General features: G+C 40.0%; 1 protein-coding gene across 8 annotated transcripts in view; it reads right to left on the reverse strand.

Moving 5' to 3' along the window:
* The window catches only part of OSBPL6 (oxysterol binding protein like 6), a 237,953-nt gene that overhangs the window by 34,133 nt on the left and 185,012 nt on the right, over positions 1–18,808 (reverse strand). For 4 of the 8 annotated variants that reach the window (XM_073218653.1, XM_037000358.2, XM_037000355.2 and 1 more), the window contains 5 exons: positions 17,370–17,502; positions 11,874–11,977; positions 11,213–11,305; positions 6,851–6,925; positions 1,476–1,641 (listed from right to left, as the gene is read on the reverse strand). In XM_073218653.1, the coding sequence (XP_073074754.1) occupies positions 1,476–1,641; positions 6,851–6,925; positions 11,213–11,305; positions 11,874–11,977; positions 17,370–17,502 (571 nt within the window). The remainder of the gene's footprint in view (positions 1–1,475; positions 1,642–6,850; positions 6,926–11,212; positions 11,306–11,873; positions 11,978–17,369; positions 17,503–18,808) is intronic. The other 4 variants (XM_037000360.2, XM_037000356.2, XM_037000357.2 and 1 more) reach the window with 3 other exon arrangements.

The following is an 18,808-nucleotide window of genomic DNA, read 5'->3' on the forward strand; positions in this document are numbered from 1 at the left end:
TTACTGTCCATAAATCTATGCCAGTGTATCAACAAAACAACACTGCTCTGGTCTAATGGCTCAATCAGCACCCAGCAAAGAAACGTAATAAAATGTGCTAGGGGTAAAATAGCATGTTATAGTTGGCCTTGAGGAACCAATTGAGAATTCTATAGAAGAAAAGGGGGGAGATAATTTAGCTTAACTGTTTTAGGTATGGAATTAAAGAAGTACCTATCTAATGGCATATCTTTACTGATGGTTTGTTGAGTATAAATTTTTGTTAACTTCAGCAATCCCAGAGATGCCCTTGAATGTGCCTATTTTCCTGAGCCACCAGGCTCTTGAGTATTACGGGGGGCACTTGAGATGTCCATTTAATACACATTTTCAAGAATATTTTATAGTTTATTACCAGCAGCCTGTGGGGACATATATGTGGTTAATTCACCATAAGGTGTTACTGACTGAAAACAATATAATGTGTATCTACCTCCAAAAGATCATGTATTTTAAAAGACATTGCCTGGGGAGGTATATGTCAAAAAATGAATTTCAGCGGCTGAAATTTAAATACTAGAGCAATAAGGGCAGGAGTTAATTTAAGAGCTGAGGCTTTTCCTAGTAAACACACGACAGCTCAGTGTACCTACATTCTACTATTCTGCTTATTTATTGTATCTTACACCCTGTGGCTGATGATAGTAATTGAACTTATGCAACATGCCTTATTGAACATTACACATTAAAAAAGACACTCCAAGGTGGGGTTGATTAACCCTTCCCTCAGATCTGGACTGGCCTGTGAAGCTCCGACCAGCAGAATGCAGAATTTCTGTGCCAATCCAGAGTTGGCTTTGAATAGCAATAGAATCTTCCACTCCAGTCCATTCAATTCTCTTGGAGCCCTGAGCTGCCATGGAGGGGTAGAGGGACATGACTGTACCCATCCCCTGGGTACCAGGTACATGGGTGGCACCTCTCAGCTGCCAGCCGAATACCACCGAGTGAGCCTAGTCAATGCTACATGGTGCAGAACTGCCTACCCGAGCCCTGCCTCAACTCCTGCCCACAGACTGTAAAGTACAATGAGTTTTGCTTGTTAAAAAAAAAAAAAAAGATTCACACAGAATCTATTTTTCTTTTTCCTTGCTAAGGACAACCTACAAGTATGTATTAAATGACTACAAAAAGATACTGGAAAAAAAAAAAAAAACCCCACTGAGTAGTAGTGTCTGCTGGCCTGTTTAGGATAACTATGTCTTTCTTCTTTTTACCCCTTCCATGACACCTTCTTTATTCAGTCAAACTGTAAACCTATGATGTATGCTCTCCCAGGAGGTAGGCATCATGTCCCCATGCATTTTGTGTGTAGAACTCCAACCAGAATAAAACCACTTAATTTTCCTACCATGACCCTAGACAAGGATGAGAGTAAATGGCAACCTTTCCCCAAAGAAGAGAGCTTCCGAAGGGCACATTATATTCATTGTTACCTTTCTGTGCAATGAGACAAAATTCTTCCTGAAGCTTTGTGTAATCCGTTGAGCTTTCCAGAGGGTCAGTGAGGTGGCTAGGGGGAGTCTGAAATTCAATATCTGCACAAAGGTTGGGGTTGGAGGAATGCAAGCGAACTGGAGACATGGTAGCACTGAAAGGGACCTGAGAGGGGAAGGCACCAGTTATTAAAACGCAATAGTGCACGGACCACATTCACTCATAGAAAAGATCTCTTCACTTTTTCAAAATAACAGATTCCTCTGTGATGACACACTTTGAGACACTTATTTATTCATTTATTTTGCAGGTGGTTAGGGTAGGATGGAGTCTCATTGCCTATTACTGACATAGTACTGCCACTGTTCACTGGCTTTTCACTTTTTACAGGGAGAAATGACTACAGAATGACATGAGCAAAAGGCATAATCCCAGAGAAGCTTCAGCTCTGAACTCACAGTTGGATCTAAGAAATTACTGACAGAAAATGGTAGCCTGAACTGTGACATAACTGACCTGCTCTTACAAAGTCTGGGCACTTGTGTCAGAGGGCTGTTCATGCTCATTTCTTTCTGAGCCTGGAGCAGAAGCTTACTGGACAGGTAAAAATTCTAAAGGGAATCTATACAGAAAGATTCCCTTGCTCCATGGCCATTAAATAAACAAGCTTAATAGTAAAGATAATAATGGCTTAGTGAGACTCACAATTAAATCTGAAATCGATTTATTAAAATGTTAATGAATGTGTTTATGTAAATTACTAGTTTACCTTTGTATGTTACATACATGAACATGGCTTATGAACCAGCCAGTATTGAAAAGCATTAAATAAAAAAAGTCATATTACTATAGATTTTTCCAGATGGCTAGCGGTACTTTTCCTGCTCAGGCTGGATCTGGACTAGGCTTACTGAAGGGTAAAGGCGAAGCACTTTCCCTCTCCTCCAAAGTTCTACCTGACCATTCCAAATGCTGTCAGCCAAATGCTCTTGAAAAATGAGAATACCAGTTCCTCTTGCAGATCAGATCACCGGTAACCTGCCCTAATTCTTAGTGCACAGATGTTCATTTAATTATTCCATGAATCAGACTCAGACTCCTCCACACACTGAATTTTGTATAAATTAAAGGATAATTCACACTCTCTAGCTAACAGGAATATGCTATTAGAGGAAGGAACCAGTATTTTGTCTGATGTGTATGTGTACCAGAACCACTTCCTTTGTTTTCATTTTTTGGTTTAGCTTTAAACTTCCTGACAGAAAAAAAGAATAGGAGGTAAGGAGGGAGTGGGGAAGGGGAGAGAGGGGTGGGGGAGAACGAGCACGTGTGTGCACCTGAGGATATGGAAGGAGAGCGAGAGAGAAACACAAATCTAGCCTGAGCTGCAGTTTGTGGATCTGGGTGAGGACAGCTGAGACTAGAGAGGGTCCTTTGGATGTAGCTTTGCCCTAGTAAGCAGTAATTTATCCTAGAAGACATTCAAGTATCCAAAGCTTACTGGGGAAGGAAGTGAGCATGAAGCTTACCCCCTGGATTCAGCTAAGCTAAGCCTATCCAAAGCATTTGGTATCTGGAGTTATCAAAGTAACTTTACTTCATCCTCCATGAGGACCTTGGTTATACTGGGCTGGAAGATGTCAACAGCTTGTTTATATCATCAGGATCAGAATTTCCAGCTATTCCAGAGAACAGACACAAAAGTGGCAGTTAAGCCATTTGAGAAAATGGAGTTCTTGAGTTCAATACTTTGCTGGAATCCTGTCCTGGTAACTTTTAGAACCTGGTGTGGTGATACTAATGACTGAGGTCTTTGGGAATGCCTATAAAGGGGATTTATGTGGAAGACTATTTGAAGATAGATACAGGAAAATCCTGGCCTTAACTGTGGTGATGCTCAGTCTAGGAGGGCAACTTGCTGGGAAAGTCCTAAGAGGGAGACAGAATCCACGGGAAGGTTGTGGAGATTAGGAGGTCATGGGAGAGTCTGTGACTTGAAATGCATAGATCAGGGAGTCTTCAGATTTAAGGTATGGTTTTCTGGTACAAGGAACTGGAAGAGGATTTAAGAAAAAGGAATGTGGCTGTTTGGTGATGGAAATATAAAGTGTTGAGGATCATGAAAAGTGTTTTATCTATACTCAGGTGCTCCCCGCGCTTCACCTAGGCATAGGATGAGAGGTCCCTTCCCTTCAGCAGGTGTGGAGGCTGGGGTACAGCTTGCAACAGGAGATCGGGGTGCAGTGGAGGCCCAGAGGATCAAGTAAGGACCTAGATTTGTCCCTGAGATAATGGCCATTCTATTTGAAAGTTGGAATCAGACACTAAGAAGAAAAACATAAGTTACAGATTTATATTTTGACCATAATGGAAGTTTAAATTGGCAGTTAAAAAATGATCTTGTATATAATCCACAGGGAAAGGGACTCAAAATGCTCCATTCAAACCACAATCAGACTCTTTCCTGGGAAGGTGAAAGCTAATTTTTATATACTCTGGACTAAAAGTGTTTATATTGAGATTTTTTTTGTTGTTAAAAATGTATATGGAATGGGTCATTTTAATTGAAGAATTCATGAAATGAAATTGAGAATACAAATTGAGATACATTATTACTCTAACTGCAAATTGAATCTCTCTTTAGCCTGGGGAGATATTTACTCAGATTTTTATGCATTACTTTGGTGTTATAGGATTCAAAAATTCCAGTGGCAACTAGACTCCCTGCCATTACGGTTGGAGTGGGAGCTGTCCATAGCTCTCAATGTCTGTACCCAAGCATGTAACCTCCATGCTGGATGCAGCCTTCCGCTGCTCAGGGAAGAAATCCAAGGTTCCTGTGAGACCCTGTAACAGGGAGGAAGCCTGATCCTGGAACATTCTTGTACCACTAACTGCAGTTTGGACTGGGGATGTTAGGAGGTACTTTTAACACCTGCCTATAAAGAAGTCAAAAGGGAAATGGATTGACAGTGGAATGTCTGGCACCCAAATTTAGCAATGGTTCGCTAAAACTGCATTAAACATAAATGAAATGGGAACACACAATAGCAGGTCTAAGACAGACAGCCTACACAACTCATGGAGCCAAAGTAAAGAGTCTCCTGCTGTTGTTAGTCCACATCATGGCACGGCTGTCCTCGTGAGGAGTGTGGAGGGTGCTGCCTCTCCAGGTGTGTTTCACGGGGGGGCCAGGGCTGCCCTTTCTCCAAACCCCTAATCTGTTGGGTCTGGCTGACATTGTAAGTGGGCCATTCTGGGTTCTAGTGCTGAGAATCAACCAGAGTAAATCTCTGGCACATCTCCTTGGAGTGCTCTTTTCTTTGGGAGCAATTTCCACTGCCCCAGATGCCTGAGTGGATCCACTCACTGCAGGAGAACAAGGACTAGGAGTCATTCGGAAAAATTCTAGGTAAAAGGCACACAGCAGGGTAGGCTAGGCTCAAACTGAGTGGCATAACTTTAGCATTGGGAAGAGGAGGGACTGGGAATTAAGGGGAACCACTGTACTAAGAGAAATAGTGGGGCTGAGTCATCAGTGTCAGGTGGCAGTGTGTGTATGAGGGGTCAGGGCTGCCAGCTGAGGATGCTGCTAGACTGGGCTCTATAGGTGGCCTGTGAAGTTAAAGCTGTAAATCCTAGAGGGTTTGGAGTAACCTTGCCCTCTACTTATTTCTGAACGCATTACTAAATGTTGTCAGCTTTTCTCATTAGGTACATCTAAGTTATTTCTTAACTGCTGTGGTCACAGCTACCTTGGGAAGTGGACACTAACACTTCCTCTTTTAAAAGCTTTTTCTCTTCCACTTTCAACTTAAAAAAATAAAAACCCATTCTGTTTAAGTAGGTTTTAATCCCTATTTTATTGTAGTCACTGTATGTATCTGCAATTAAAAAATGAACAGAGTAGAAACAGTCACTTCTCTGCATGCCATCTCAGAAATACCTTATTTCAAGAAACATTAATATTTTCACAAAATGATTGACCTTTCCTTGCCATACTCTCTCAAATCATCATTAGAGTTTCTGAATGTTATAAATGAAAGATTACATTTAAGAATGATTTAACTGATCTTACACGTATCTATTTTCAGAATCTGTTACCACATCAGGGTCAAGTACTTCATTTATCTGCATTTGAATCTATGAGTGAGATATACATTAGCAGTGAAATCAAGTTCAATAATTTGTCTCAAATGTTCACAAAACTGTGAATCACTTGCCTAATAAATTCCAAGTCATTAGTTCATCATAATCAAAAACGATTCTGTCTAGCCAACAATCTAGCCAAAAGCACCCAGATGTAAAGGAAGAGTCAGCGACTGACCAAAATGCAGAAAGCCAACAATCTTCACACCAGTATCCATTCTCCTACAGCACAACCAAAACCTTTTATTTTCAGCAATTCTAATCCTAAAATATATTCGATCATTAGCAAGAGCAAGACTTTTGTTTAGCCAGGAAATACTATGTAATAGCCAAAAAAACCCTAACACCCACAATTGCTATGAATTCAGTAGGCTGTATTAAAAAAAAATGTGATAGGATGTCATGATTAAGCAAATATTATGATTTACTTTTATCTGGCAAAGGATTCTTGTATTTACATATTCTATTTTATATTTTGCATTACAATTCACTGTTCTGAACACCTTCTACTCAATTTTAATTTTTAGTTATTTCCCTTATCTCAACATTTCCTCTATTCCCCTTCTATCTTATTTTCTCTTAAAAAAAAACAACAACAAACCAACCTCTAGCTATGGATTAAACACCATTCTGTGTTTTTCTCCTTCTCACATGCTAGTTTCTGATTTTCAGCTCAATATTCTTTCCAGAAAACAACTTTCCCTTGCTAAGTGTACCTTGGGTAGCCATTTAGAGATGACATCAAAATTTACCTTTCCTTTCTCATTTCTTTATTCTCACATCCTTTTCAAACAGTCATATCGCTACAAGGAAAAAAAATAATTTATGTCTGTAGTAACATGACTTTTCTTAGAAAAACAAATCAGTTACCAAAGGTTCCAATATCAGTATGGCAAAAAACAAAAACAACAAAAACAAAAAAACAGTGTAATTTAAGGAAATTCCACAGCACAGGGAGCTGTACTGTTTTACACCCTTGAGTTGACACTGTTTCTTACACTGAGAGTAGAAATAGAGAACTGGGTTGTAGTTTGCCATTGGCACCACCAATACCCGTGTGCGACTCTCGCCATGCAAGTACAGATCGAGAGCACGTGAAACCTATGCCAACACGGGAGGGGGCCATGGTTGAGGAGGCTGTGGCACCCGTAGAACTGGGGAGGTGACACCCGTACATGGTTTCTCATTCTTATTAAATGTCCACTCGAGATTGAAATCCACTCACTGTTGTAGCCACTGCTGCCGCTAGCCTCTGCCGGCGCCGAGTTGTGCTGAACTGGCCCTTCGCAGATGGCCCTTCCTGACAGTGAATGAGAGAACAGGAGGGAGGAGGACACACAGGACGGGGCAGGAAGAGGACAGGATATGGGAGACGGAAGATAAGCAGACAAGGGAAAGGAAGAGTTTTTAACTGGAGTTGACTTTTCCTAAATTGTAGCATTGAAAAGAGCTCCAAGGGGCATTCATGCTGTGAGAACAGTGCATCACTCTCACTGCATAATACCCAAATGCTTAAGTCTATTTGCTGAAAATAACCCCAGCCCAAAAGGAGATGGAAAGTTATGAACTGATGGATATCTTTAAGGTAAAATAAATGTGCATACTGTTTCATCAATGCAAAGTCAAAGGTATTCAATAAATGGAAGCAAAGAAAACATAAGTTCAGGAAAAAGTGATTAAATCAATAGTGGGCAAAGGCTGAAATGAACAGGTTGTAATGAGAGAGCCTCTTGCTGGCCAGGCAGAATTTTTTTTGGTTTGTTGTTGGGAGGAAACCATAAGGTGGGAGGGGGCCAGGAATCTTCAACTCTCCATTTATTCCCTACTATAAAGCTCTCTGGGATTCAACATTAGTGATTTTCATGTTGAATATTCTTCCAAGGAGGAAGCCAGTCCTCATAGCATAAAAAAAAAATCTCTATTTCTTCGGTGTGTTGGAAAAATGAACAATAAAACTCTGAAAGCATAGGTTTCATTTAGTGATGTGCACCTATGCATAAACCAGCAGAGGAATTCTACAGCCTTCTTTCCTTTCTCTCTTTTTGGAGGATGGGGATGAACAGTTAATGACATTTCCTTCTAACCACTCAACTCTACATCCATTTGACAGACCCCGACTTTTCAAGGTTGTAAGCAATAATTTTAATTCCAATCAACTAAGATATACTTAGAATCACATAACAGTCCAGACTGAGAAAAAAACAGCAAGACTGCTTTAGTCTTTTTTGGAACAAGATAAATATTTTAAATTCTTTTATCTCCAATTCTCTGTAAAGTCTCCAAATTACATTCACATTTTCTCTTCCATTTTCATAAATCTCCTACATACATTATATATGTTTATTACATAGTATATGTAATATGTTTTCCATGAAGTTTTCTGTACAAAACCTGTTTATGTTTAATGTAGTAAATAAAATGACGAAGAACTTATTTTCACCATTTAGTGTAATTTCAGCAACTGTGTGATCTAGAATAGCTACACAGGAATGACATCTGGTCATTTTTCTGCTACTCCATACTTCCCTATTCTTTCCAACATGTAGGGACCAATGTTTAATTCATGCTAATAATCACAGAGGAAACCTACCAGCTCTCTCTTCTGTAGCAACCCTTTTAAAGTCATTCCATTCTTGGCCTCTTCTATCTCATTGAAAACACAGCCAAACTGTTACTGCTTAAAGATGATGCTGAGACTTTTATCTGACTGAGCCAGAAATTTAAAGTTTGGGAGAGAGGAAGTCCTTTTTCTAAAAGATAATCTGCACACAGCCTTCCAGGACACATGCTGCCTTCAGCGAGTCGCACAGTGGATTATTCCTGAGGCTAGCTTTCCAGTGGCCTCTAGCAGAAATAAGGCCATACAAGTCCAAATGTAACCTTCACCTTCGAATCAAGAGAATGGTTTAAACTACATAACAATAAGCTGTCAAATGTCCAGTACAAATGTTCTTCATTTTTACTTTCCTCAGTCAGTTAAAAAATGATCTATTTTGTAATTATTTCAAAGGGACCACAACTACAGATGCTGAGTGCAAAGGTCAGTGAAACACCACGAGCACCAACACTGACTACCGTGAGCAATACCAGGCAGTCCAGGTTCCTCACACACGACCAGAGAACCAGATGCTATCAACAGAAGGGATGAAAAGTGAGCCACTCACTACAAAGCCTTCCAAGCAGGCTGCATCCAGGACCATCAGAGAAAGCTGTTCAAGGAGTGAGATAATTATAGGCTCAAGAAAAATAACTGGCATTAATAGATGGGACTCCCATGATCAAGAAACACTTAAAACCAGAGGGAAAAACCTACATATTAGGGTGGGAGAAGGTGGTGGGTATGTTTAATCCATTATCATAAAGATAAAAGCTGTGCCTTTCTGTAGGTAAAATGATGAGAGTAGTGACATTTATATTGGTCACAGATCATCATCCTTGGTTGATTGTATGGTTCCCCAGCCAAGTGTGCTTGTTGAAGAAACTGCTAAGTAACTTCCCAGTAACACAGAATGAGAACCCGGAGGGCTCCCGGAAGCCTTGTTGGTTTGCCTGAGCAGAAAAGGTCTAGCGATGCAGCCTTCACCCTAAGACAGCTTTTGTTCTACCAGTCCAAGTGGAAGTGGGGTTTCACTGGGAGTGATTAATAGCTTACTACCAGACCAGGTCTATTTATTTTCATTTGGAATTGGACTAAATATCCTACTTTTGAAAGTTTAAAGTTTCCTTGGAGTATGGGAATGAATTGATTTTAATGTTCCTCAAAAATAATTAAACTAGAATCACAGCACCATTTTGTTACTCTTTGGTAAAATAAAAACAATGCAGCATAAATAGGAATTTAAAAACAAACCACCCAAAGATGTGAACAGGAGTATGAATGAAGACTATTTTCCTGCTATTGGAACGATTTCTTCTGACGACCTTAAAACGTCTTCATAAACTCTCCACTGAAAAGCACAGCCTGTGACTGGGAGGACTATTCAGAGCTGGATTCTGTTTCCTTCAGGCGGAACTGAGCGATGGGGCGCCTATGCCAGTGGCCACGGCAGGGTTGCCACGGGCATTCTGCTCAGACTCTTTGAGGACCTGTCTATTCAAGACGGCAGCTGTGAATGGTAATCTGTTCAATGGCACACCTTCTAAAAGCAAGACTGAAGTAATATCTGCCCACAAATGCAGATGTTCCTATGATGCTGGCCTCCTTCAATTATTTTACTTCTTAATGGCCTATTTTTCCCCCAGGCTATGATAACCCTAGATACCATATGCTTTTAAAAAGCCCTGCAAAAGTAGACAATCGCAAGCTCAAAACAAACGAAGCTGCCAAAAGCAATTTTTGGTAATTTTCTTGTGAAGGTGTTTGGCACATTTATTGTTACAGCATTAATTTCTTGAATAGAAGGGAAAACCCACAAAAACATTGTGTTCACAGAGTGTGGACATTCCAAATTAAGTAACATGGATCTCTGGTGCTTATGAAAATTTATTTTCAAATACATCAGATTAGCAAGCAGAGCAACAGTTTGTTATTTATGCATTCAGAATATCATACAGTGTCAGTACAATGAGAATTAAAGAAGAATAATTGTTATTTATTCAGAAGACTTTGAAGAATTCTGAAAAGTGGTTCCTTTTACCTTTAGAGTATAAACTGATTCATAGTGTAATAAAAAACAAAAGCAAAATCTCAAGTCTGATTTTGATTGTGCAGGGCAAGAGTTCTTTTATAATATACAGCTAGGACTGGAATAGTTGAGATTGTAGTTTGAAGATATGAAAGTAGTAAGATTTATGTTATAAGAGGTTTTAGGCATTTATCATATTTTGTATCTTTGCAATGCACTAACATAAGATAATCTTACTTGAAAAATTTAAAACTACTCATTTCAAATAAATAACTTATTTAAAATAAATTTCAAGGAAATTTACCATGAGTCATTAAGATTTTAATGATTCAGATTTTAAAAGTAGTTGTTGATGGCCAAATAATATCTATTTTTGTAGAATCATAGAATTTGAGTTGAAAAGGAATTCAGAGGTTATTAACTCCATCACTTTATCCAGGAGCAAATAGAAGCCCAGGAAATTGAACAGAATGCACAAGCTTATGCCAGGAAATCACAGTGATCAGAGGAGAAGCCAGGTTTGTTAATTTCCAATCTTTTGCAACCTCCCTCCCTTTTTACTGTTAGATAAAAGTTTAGACAAAGAAAATAACACATAAAAGGTTAATTTAAGATCTAGTATATATAAATGAGTGTTCATTACATCCCATGGGACTTTTAGTGTAGACTTTCAAGGTGAATTTTTGTTAAAATACATTTTAATGGCTCAAAGGGCATACCTGAGAATGATAATACCACTTTGCAGCCATATTAAATAATTTTAACTTTACTTTTGAATTCATTTCACTTTGCCAGAATAAGCAGCATAGACTTCCCACTATTTTAGATCATATAACTCAGTTTGAAAAGCACTGCCTTTAAAGCAGTTAAGCTGCTTTAGACTTTTACCTTCCATGAACTGACATATAAAGACTACTATTTAAACAGTATATAGAAATATGAATGAAGAAAAAGGTCTGTACCTGCAGTTGTAACTTTGTATCTTTGCTGACACTTTTTGTTCTCCAACGTCTTGTGACCCGCTTGTCTTTCTTTGAAATATCTACACAGTTAGCCTACATTACACAAATAGTTAAAAGCAACAAAATATTATTAAGTTCACACAGATGATACAGAGAGCAGACGTGTTAGTAATGAGTCAGTGTGAGACACTGAAGCAAACCAGCCAAGACAGAAAGGCCTAGCTGATGCACAGTGGGCATTAAGAGCGGAGAGAGGAACTTAATCAAAAAATACATTTGTCTGATACACAAAAGGAAAACAGGAGTAAAGAGCTTAAGCATTCTTTTTTCTACATGAAAAGATGGTAATAATTCTAAGAGTATCTAAGGTATATCTTCAAAGGTATCATTTCTAATGCAACACAGACATGGAAGGGTAATTCAGATATTTATTTCTTCTTCTTAGTTTATATTTCAATATAAAATTTTTCAAAATACACATCTTCATTAACATAGTGACACCAAGATTCAAAATTACTTAAGAATAACTCCAGAATATGAACTAATCTGTGTTGTACTTACTCCTTCTTTAAATGTTACCTTATATATTCATAGAACAATCCAATAAGAAGGCTAAATTAATATCCTGAAGTCCTTTTACCAGCAGCAGTAATATGTTTACCTGCATGTCAGTAAAGTTAGGTGCTGACTGAGTTCTCTGAAGTATTTCCAAATTTTGTAGGAGTTTGCTTAGTTCCACAAGGTTTGACTGGCAGTGTGCAAGGTCTAATCAAAATCAGAAATAAAGATATGTTAGAACTGGGTAGGAGTAGTGATAATGGTAATAAAAGGGAGTCAATCCAAATTATATAATAATGATACTGGCAAATGAAAAAAAATGGACCCTTCTCTACTTTAGAACTTTAAAGCAATTATTAGATGAGTTGAAAGCCCACTCTGATAAGTTAACAGTATTAGTGCAGCACATCACTACAATCCCAGTGATATCATGTGCTTGTTGTGTGATGGTGCCGCCTGTCACACAGGCGCACACTCAAGGGCACTTCAGCAGCTCTGTGGTGTTATTATTAAGAACCATGATTTACAATACAGCTGCTTGGAGTTGGGTGGAGTCAAAGTCAAGTTCAGAAAAATAAGATGGAACACAAAGCTAAATAAACATACTCATCTATAGTTTAGCTCACCGACAATAATGAATGACTTCTTTAAAAGCTATCAGAGACATTATATTAAACAAAACCACGGTTATCAGTGTGTCCCTGGTTCAGCAACGACAGCACCAGCTGGGCATGAAACTCATTTTGTTGGAATTAATGTTTAGAATAAAGAAAAATAACTTTCAATCTTATTTTAAAATTTTGGCTGTATTTGAACAAGAGAGCATTTTTAGAAGATCTGTGTAACAAAATATCACTCTTAAAAAATTGACTTTTAGCATGTGAAATTAAATACAGTCACGATTAGTGAGTTTTCAGTAACACTCAATTAAAAAATATTGAGAACATGCCTCCCAATTGTATGATTACTTTTGTATGTGTACTGTTTATGAAGTGACTGCAATAGGGTACATCTATAAATCTGTTACATTAAATGATTGTTCCTTTTTCTAACTTAATGGAAAGAGAACTTTGTGAATGACCTCGACTGAAGGCAAAGGACCCAAAACTAGGCATCAAGAGACATCAGTTGACTTTTATGCTTCTCAGTTGCAATTCCCTCACCTGTCAAGTGGTGATAGTAATACTACCTTCCCAATTTAGAGTAGCAACTGAGATCGTAGATGAGAAAGTTCTATGCAAAGCAGAAATGGTTTTTTTGCCATATTGCTCACACTATGTATAATTGTACTGCCAGGGCTTTATCTTGGAACAAACCACACACCATTCCTCGCTACCTCTCTCATTTGAAATATGGGAGAAATAAAATCCCTGGCAGAATTTCATTGTTTGCCTAAGTGTCTGGATATATATGTAAGAATTACAAAGATTTACTCAACACAATTTGCCCAAGACAACTAAAATCTGCCTAAGACAATAAAATAAAATTTGCCAAGACAATAAAAATACTTTTTGAAAAATAAATATCTATAATTTTGTTAAATTACCATTAAATCTAATTTTGGAATCTGGGGAAAAGGAGAAATTATACCAAGAAATGGCTGCTGAGATGGTTTATAATAGTGAAAAATTTTAAATTAAAAATATCTAGCAGTTTACTTATATTCCCATCATGCCTTGTTCCAAAAAGAAACATGTCATCCAACTGTGGAATGGTTAAATCAATTGAGGTATATCGAAAGTTGTCCATTTATTATTTCATTTATGTACTAGTGCCAGGGAAGACACTGTGTACCCTGCACAGTTCTTAGCACAGGGAAAATAGCAATCAAGTAATATTAATTCAATTTACATTCTGGTTAAAAAAAAAAGCACCCAATAAACAATCTGTATGTTAAGTATTATGTACCCATTTTTAACAATGGCATATATACTGATATATAAACATGGCATATAAAATACTAAATTAACATTTTGTTTCTATGGGGAAAAAAACGCTCTCTAAGAGCCAAGCAATTCCTTTACACACTTGAGAAGCTTTGGATTGGAATGAGTCAGATCAATGAATAGCTTATCACTCTTAAGTATTAACACTATAAATCAGATATAGTATGGGTTTGAGAAGATGTTACATGATGAACTGTTGAAATACAACTAACCTCAATATTGGGACTCTCTATGAAACTGATCAGGGTAGATTTTTAAAAAGTGCTGTGGTAGCTGGGAAAGTTACTGTGGTTTGAAGTCATCAGGGCAGACTTAAAAGAGAGAGTGGAATCTTTTCTGGGACTGGAGAATTTGATGGAAAGGATTCAGCAAAACAGGAAGATGGCAGAGGGCAGAGAGGGTCCCCTAGGTTAGGCAGAACCACCTGTGCAAAGGCATGGGGTGGGAGTATCTGAACATGTTCAGGAAACAGAAAGTAAGTACAGTTGGGCCTGTGGAGAAAGCAAGGTTGAAAGGTTAGGCAGGGCCAGAAGACTGAAAGTTGGATGTTAAATTCTAAGCTAAGAAGTTTGAATTAAAGTCCTGGACCCCATGTAGGGATTTTGGGTTTTGCATGAAGGCTATTTTAAGAAATATCAGTCTTGAGGGAGCACTACATAGTGGACAAAGAGTTAACTTTGAGGTTAGTCAAACATGGGGTTGGCTGGAGTCCCAGCCTTTTCCCCAGGGCTGCTGTGTAATCTTGGGCAAATTCCTTAACCTCTGAGCGTTTCACTTTCCTCATCTGCAAAGTAGAGACAGCAGCATGCCTACATCTCATGACTGAATGCAGTGGAATAATGCCTGCCCAGTGCTGGCCCATGGATGCAAACATGTTTGAGAAGAGTAATTTCCCATGAGTCTCTGAGAGAGATGGGGCAGCAGAGCAAGGGACTGAGGGTGGGAACAGTGGTCAGGAGGCTTAGGACTGACGGGACAGTGGGTGATCGGGCCTGGGTTAGGAAAGCAGAAATGGGATTTGAGAGGAAGTGTGAGGACCAGCAAGAGGGAGCAAGTTTTCAAACAAATAGCACCACCATCAGGGCTGGATGAACAGGTTTGGGGATTACAGGTGATGCTGAAGTCTCAGGGGTGGTTATGGCTACAGCGCTGTGGAAAATGGAAGCCCAGGAGCTGGGGCCATTTTCAAGGAAGAGACTGAGAGTTGGTCTCTGACAGGCTGAGAAGAGGGTGAGAGAGGGAGTATAGAAAGAAAGGGCCAATAGCGAGGCAAAGCAATGGGAATACAGCACAGGCTGGATACAGAGATCTGAGGTTTAAAAAGAGTTTTCAGCCCGTTGGAGGAATATGGTGTCATGATTAAGCACATACTCTGGAGTCAGACCGCCACAGTCTGAACCCCAGTTCCACTGTGCTGAGCTGTGTGAGCCTGGTCAAAGTGAGCTACCTTCTCTAGGCCTAAGTGTTCTCATTTGTAAAATGCATTTGAAAGGATTAAATGAGTTAATGCATATAAAATGCCGAGAACAATGCCTGATACAGAGGAAGTGCCCACACCTATCAGCTGCCACCAGCACCATTATCATCATCAACATAGAGATTTCAGGTGAAACTATAAGCATGCCAGTCACCGCCAAAGCACAGAGCACAGTCCCCAGAATCCAGCTGGCCTTGGTTAGCCTTCTGGCTCTGCCCTGCAAGAACTTGGATAAACACAGACAAGTTACTTGACCTCTCTGAGACTGGTTTCTCTATACAAATATGGTTCATACTTCCTACCTGGCACTGTTTACATACAATCATGTATGGGAAGTACTCTCAGGTCAGCGCCTGGCCCATAAAGAGCACCCAACAAACCAAGGGTATGATTATTGAAGCTGAAAGCAGAGGACTAAATCTTGATCATCCCCACTACAAATGCTGGCCAGAGGAGAATCCAGTGAAACAGGAGAATGAGTGGGAGAAAAAGGAACACCTCGTGTAGCTGAGGGAGGAAGCTCACTAGAGAAGGTCCTGCAGGGCAGGTCAGAGGATGAGGCCTGAGAACAGGGCATAAACCAGATGGCCTCCTGCCACCTCCAGGGCTTTTCCCATTGAGCAAACAGAGCAAAGGTCAAATTACGGGAAAGAAGCTGGAGTCCATGGATAGAGAGCAGGAAGGAATGAAGCAAAGAAGATGAGCCTGTCCCCAAGAGATAATTATTGCACTAAAAGCTGAAAGGAAACAGCAAGGCAGGATGGTGGACGCAGGCAGGGCAGTCAGGATGCAGAGGAGGAGCACCCACAGGCTGGTGAAGGGTGCGCGCGTAGAACTGGGGAGCGCCCCTCCTCTCAGCCAGGCGCTTCTTGGTGTCAAAGCCATGGTCTATTCAGTTTGCTCAGATGAACAGATTTTGTCCAAAGGGTTGGTTCTCAATCTTTTCAGCGATGTAGATGGCCAGGTTAAAGGCTGTGAGCATGTGTAAGGCATAGGGGAGCCTGGGGGAGAGGCTGAAACATCTGGAACTGCTGCTGAGGAGAACATGCGGTATTCCAGGAAAGTCAGGCTTGGCCCCTTTCCCCAACCTGATGCTCATATACTCAAATTCACAGCTGTGTATTTTATGAATACATTCAAGTAAAACCTTTTTAATGGAATGTTAGCTGGACATGCCTTATGAATACAACATCTCTCTTAAAATCATATTTTCACATAAAGATTGAGCTTGGGATGTATAGAGGGCTAAGAAAAATGCTGCAGACTTTGAGTTCACATATGTGTAGAGCAAAAAAAAATGTTTTTGGTTGGGGTACCAACACCAATTGCCAAATTTTCTAAGTGAGTACATGAACCTAGTATCTACTTGCACCATATCATAAAAGAAAAAAATTTAATATTAAAAAAGTTAGGTCTGCCATCATCTCAAAATAATCTAAAAAATCAAATCAATTTAAACTTCATTAAATACTTTGTTATCCTTGTTTTTCTCATTTTTGAAGGACAAATGAGGACAAACTATCTCACAGAATGGAAATGGCCTGTGCACTCAGTTTGGATCAATATGTTCAGGCCAATGACAAGGGAGGAGAAAGTTTCCGGAGATTTCAGAGGCTCAAAGATGGCAAAGTGAGGGCACTGTGCAGAAGGTCAGAATATTTATTAACTGACCCAGAGTGCAATACCACTAACAGGTCTGCAGCTGTAGGATGCAGTACAGTTCGGTTGTTGACTGCCAGATCACCAGGAAATGTGCACTTGTTCCCTGGGTGAGACGGAGCAGCAGAGAAGGCAGCTACGGACAGGACCTCACAGACGGTCAGGAGCGAGGGCAGGGGTTGGAGGCTGCCCTGAAGGCTGCACCCACCGTGTGACTGCCCCCAGGGTTCACGCGGGAGGCTAATGAAGCCGGGAGGCAACTGGCAGTGAGAGGAGGTGAGAAGGGTGAGGCGGATGGAAGTCAGGATAAGGACAAACCAAATTAGCAGTTGTGAGGGCGCAGGGGAATGGACACGTAAGAAGCTGGGGTCATGAGTGGAGGAGGATCCGAATACATGAGTCAGGAAAAGGAAAGGTAGAGGCCATCGAGGGGTTGGGGGTGAAACTGCAGCACTCATGACTCATCCCTTCTGTTTTTTTTTTCTCATCCTGATAGCCCATCCGGGCAAGAACTGACCTTCTGCACACCTGTCCATTTCTTCCGAGTCCTGCAACCAGGCTGCCACTTTACTTTGGCCGGTTGTGCAGGTGGCAGGGAGGCTGTTGCTGCAGGGCAAAGGCGACTGCCAGGGGAAACTGTTCGCTTGCACCTGCAATGGACGAAACCGAAGTGTGGCTAAGCAGGAACAATACCCGTAAGTGCTTAAAAAATCCATGTTATCTTTGAAGCAACATTTAAAAAGGGAGGAAGAAAGGGCACACTAAAAATAGGGAAGAAGCCTCTCAGCTGACTGTGGTCTGTGCTCAGTGAAGACCAAATTCTTAAAGAATAGCAACACTCTCATTAAGCTGCTATCTCCGCCTTACAATGAAGGGGACAACAGCTGTATCTCATACTCACAAGCACTCACCAACTCAAATTCTCAATAATTTGTAATTGCTAGCAAGTTGTATCTGATACAGTATTCTCATTGCTGTACTCTTAACTCATGTCTGAAGGCCTTTCCTTCCATAATCTCTCTGTACCCTATGATTAGCTCAAGGTTTCAACAGCCACATGGGATTCCTAAATACATTAACCACCAGCAAGCAGTTTGCAATGCTTTGAATGCATACTGAAAATTATAACATGTAAAAAGGCAGTCTTGGCAAGGTATTATTATTTATAGCTGATAGGCTCTCCATTAAAGGGATTTTATGTGGAATAAAGTTGTATGAAGCATGTAGATATTAAAGTGAGAGCAGTAAACCTTCTGTGAAAAAAATTATTTCCCCAAAATCTGAGACAAATTTAAAACCCCATATTTGACTTTAATATTCTATTGCAACTGCTGTGTCTCTTCTAAATCATTATGAAGTCAATGTTGCACACACACAGCCAACCCAGACTTATTTATTACCCACACAGGGCCACAAACCAATTAACATTCAGGAGTCTTGTAATTTGATACTTAGAATGCAAACAGTGATAAGAAGCTCTTTTCACTCTTTACTGCACTTTGATAAATGTAATGGAAATCTTTCACTGAGTTCGATCTTAGAGGTACATCATTTGTAATGAGAGCAATACATTGTCTGTGAAAGCCAGAGTTGAAGAGTATTTTAACCAAGGCAAACAGTGGGGAGGATTTGGCTCAGTTCTCCATTCTGGAGTATCACCCAAGTTATTTAATAGGTAACACAAGGGATTAAAAGAATACAGCTTTTCTCAACACTGTGCCAAAGACACAGGTAGAAACTGGAAGAACCAAAGGAGTAAACATTTATATCTTTAAAATATCCATCTGGGATACATTTCTTGTTTAATTTGGACTAACTCGAGGATTCATTCTCTTCTGTGCTGAGAACACAGGTGCCCCAGAGAAACACGCGGACTGTCTCAAGCATCTTGGCTTGGGCCGCTGAGGAAGTGCCCGATGCCCTAGCCCCCTGACCTCCTGGTCGGTTCTCCTGCCT

Source organism: Manis javanica, chromosome 12 (assembly GCF_040802235.1).
Source record: "Manis javanica isolate MJ-LG chromosome 12, MJ_LKY, whole genome shotgun sequence".
NCBI classification, from domain to species: Eukaryota; Metazoa; Chordata; class Mammalia; order Pholidota; family Manidae; genus Manis; species Manis javanica.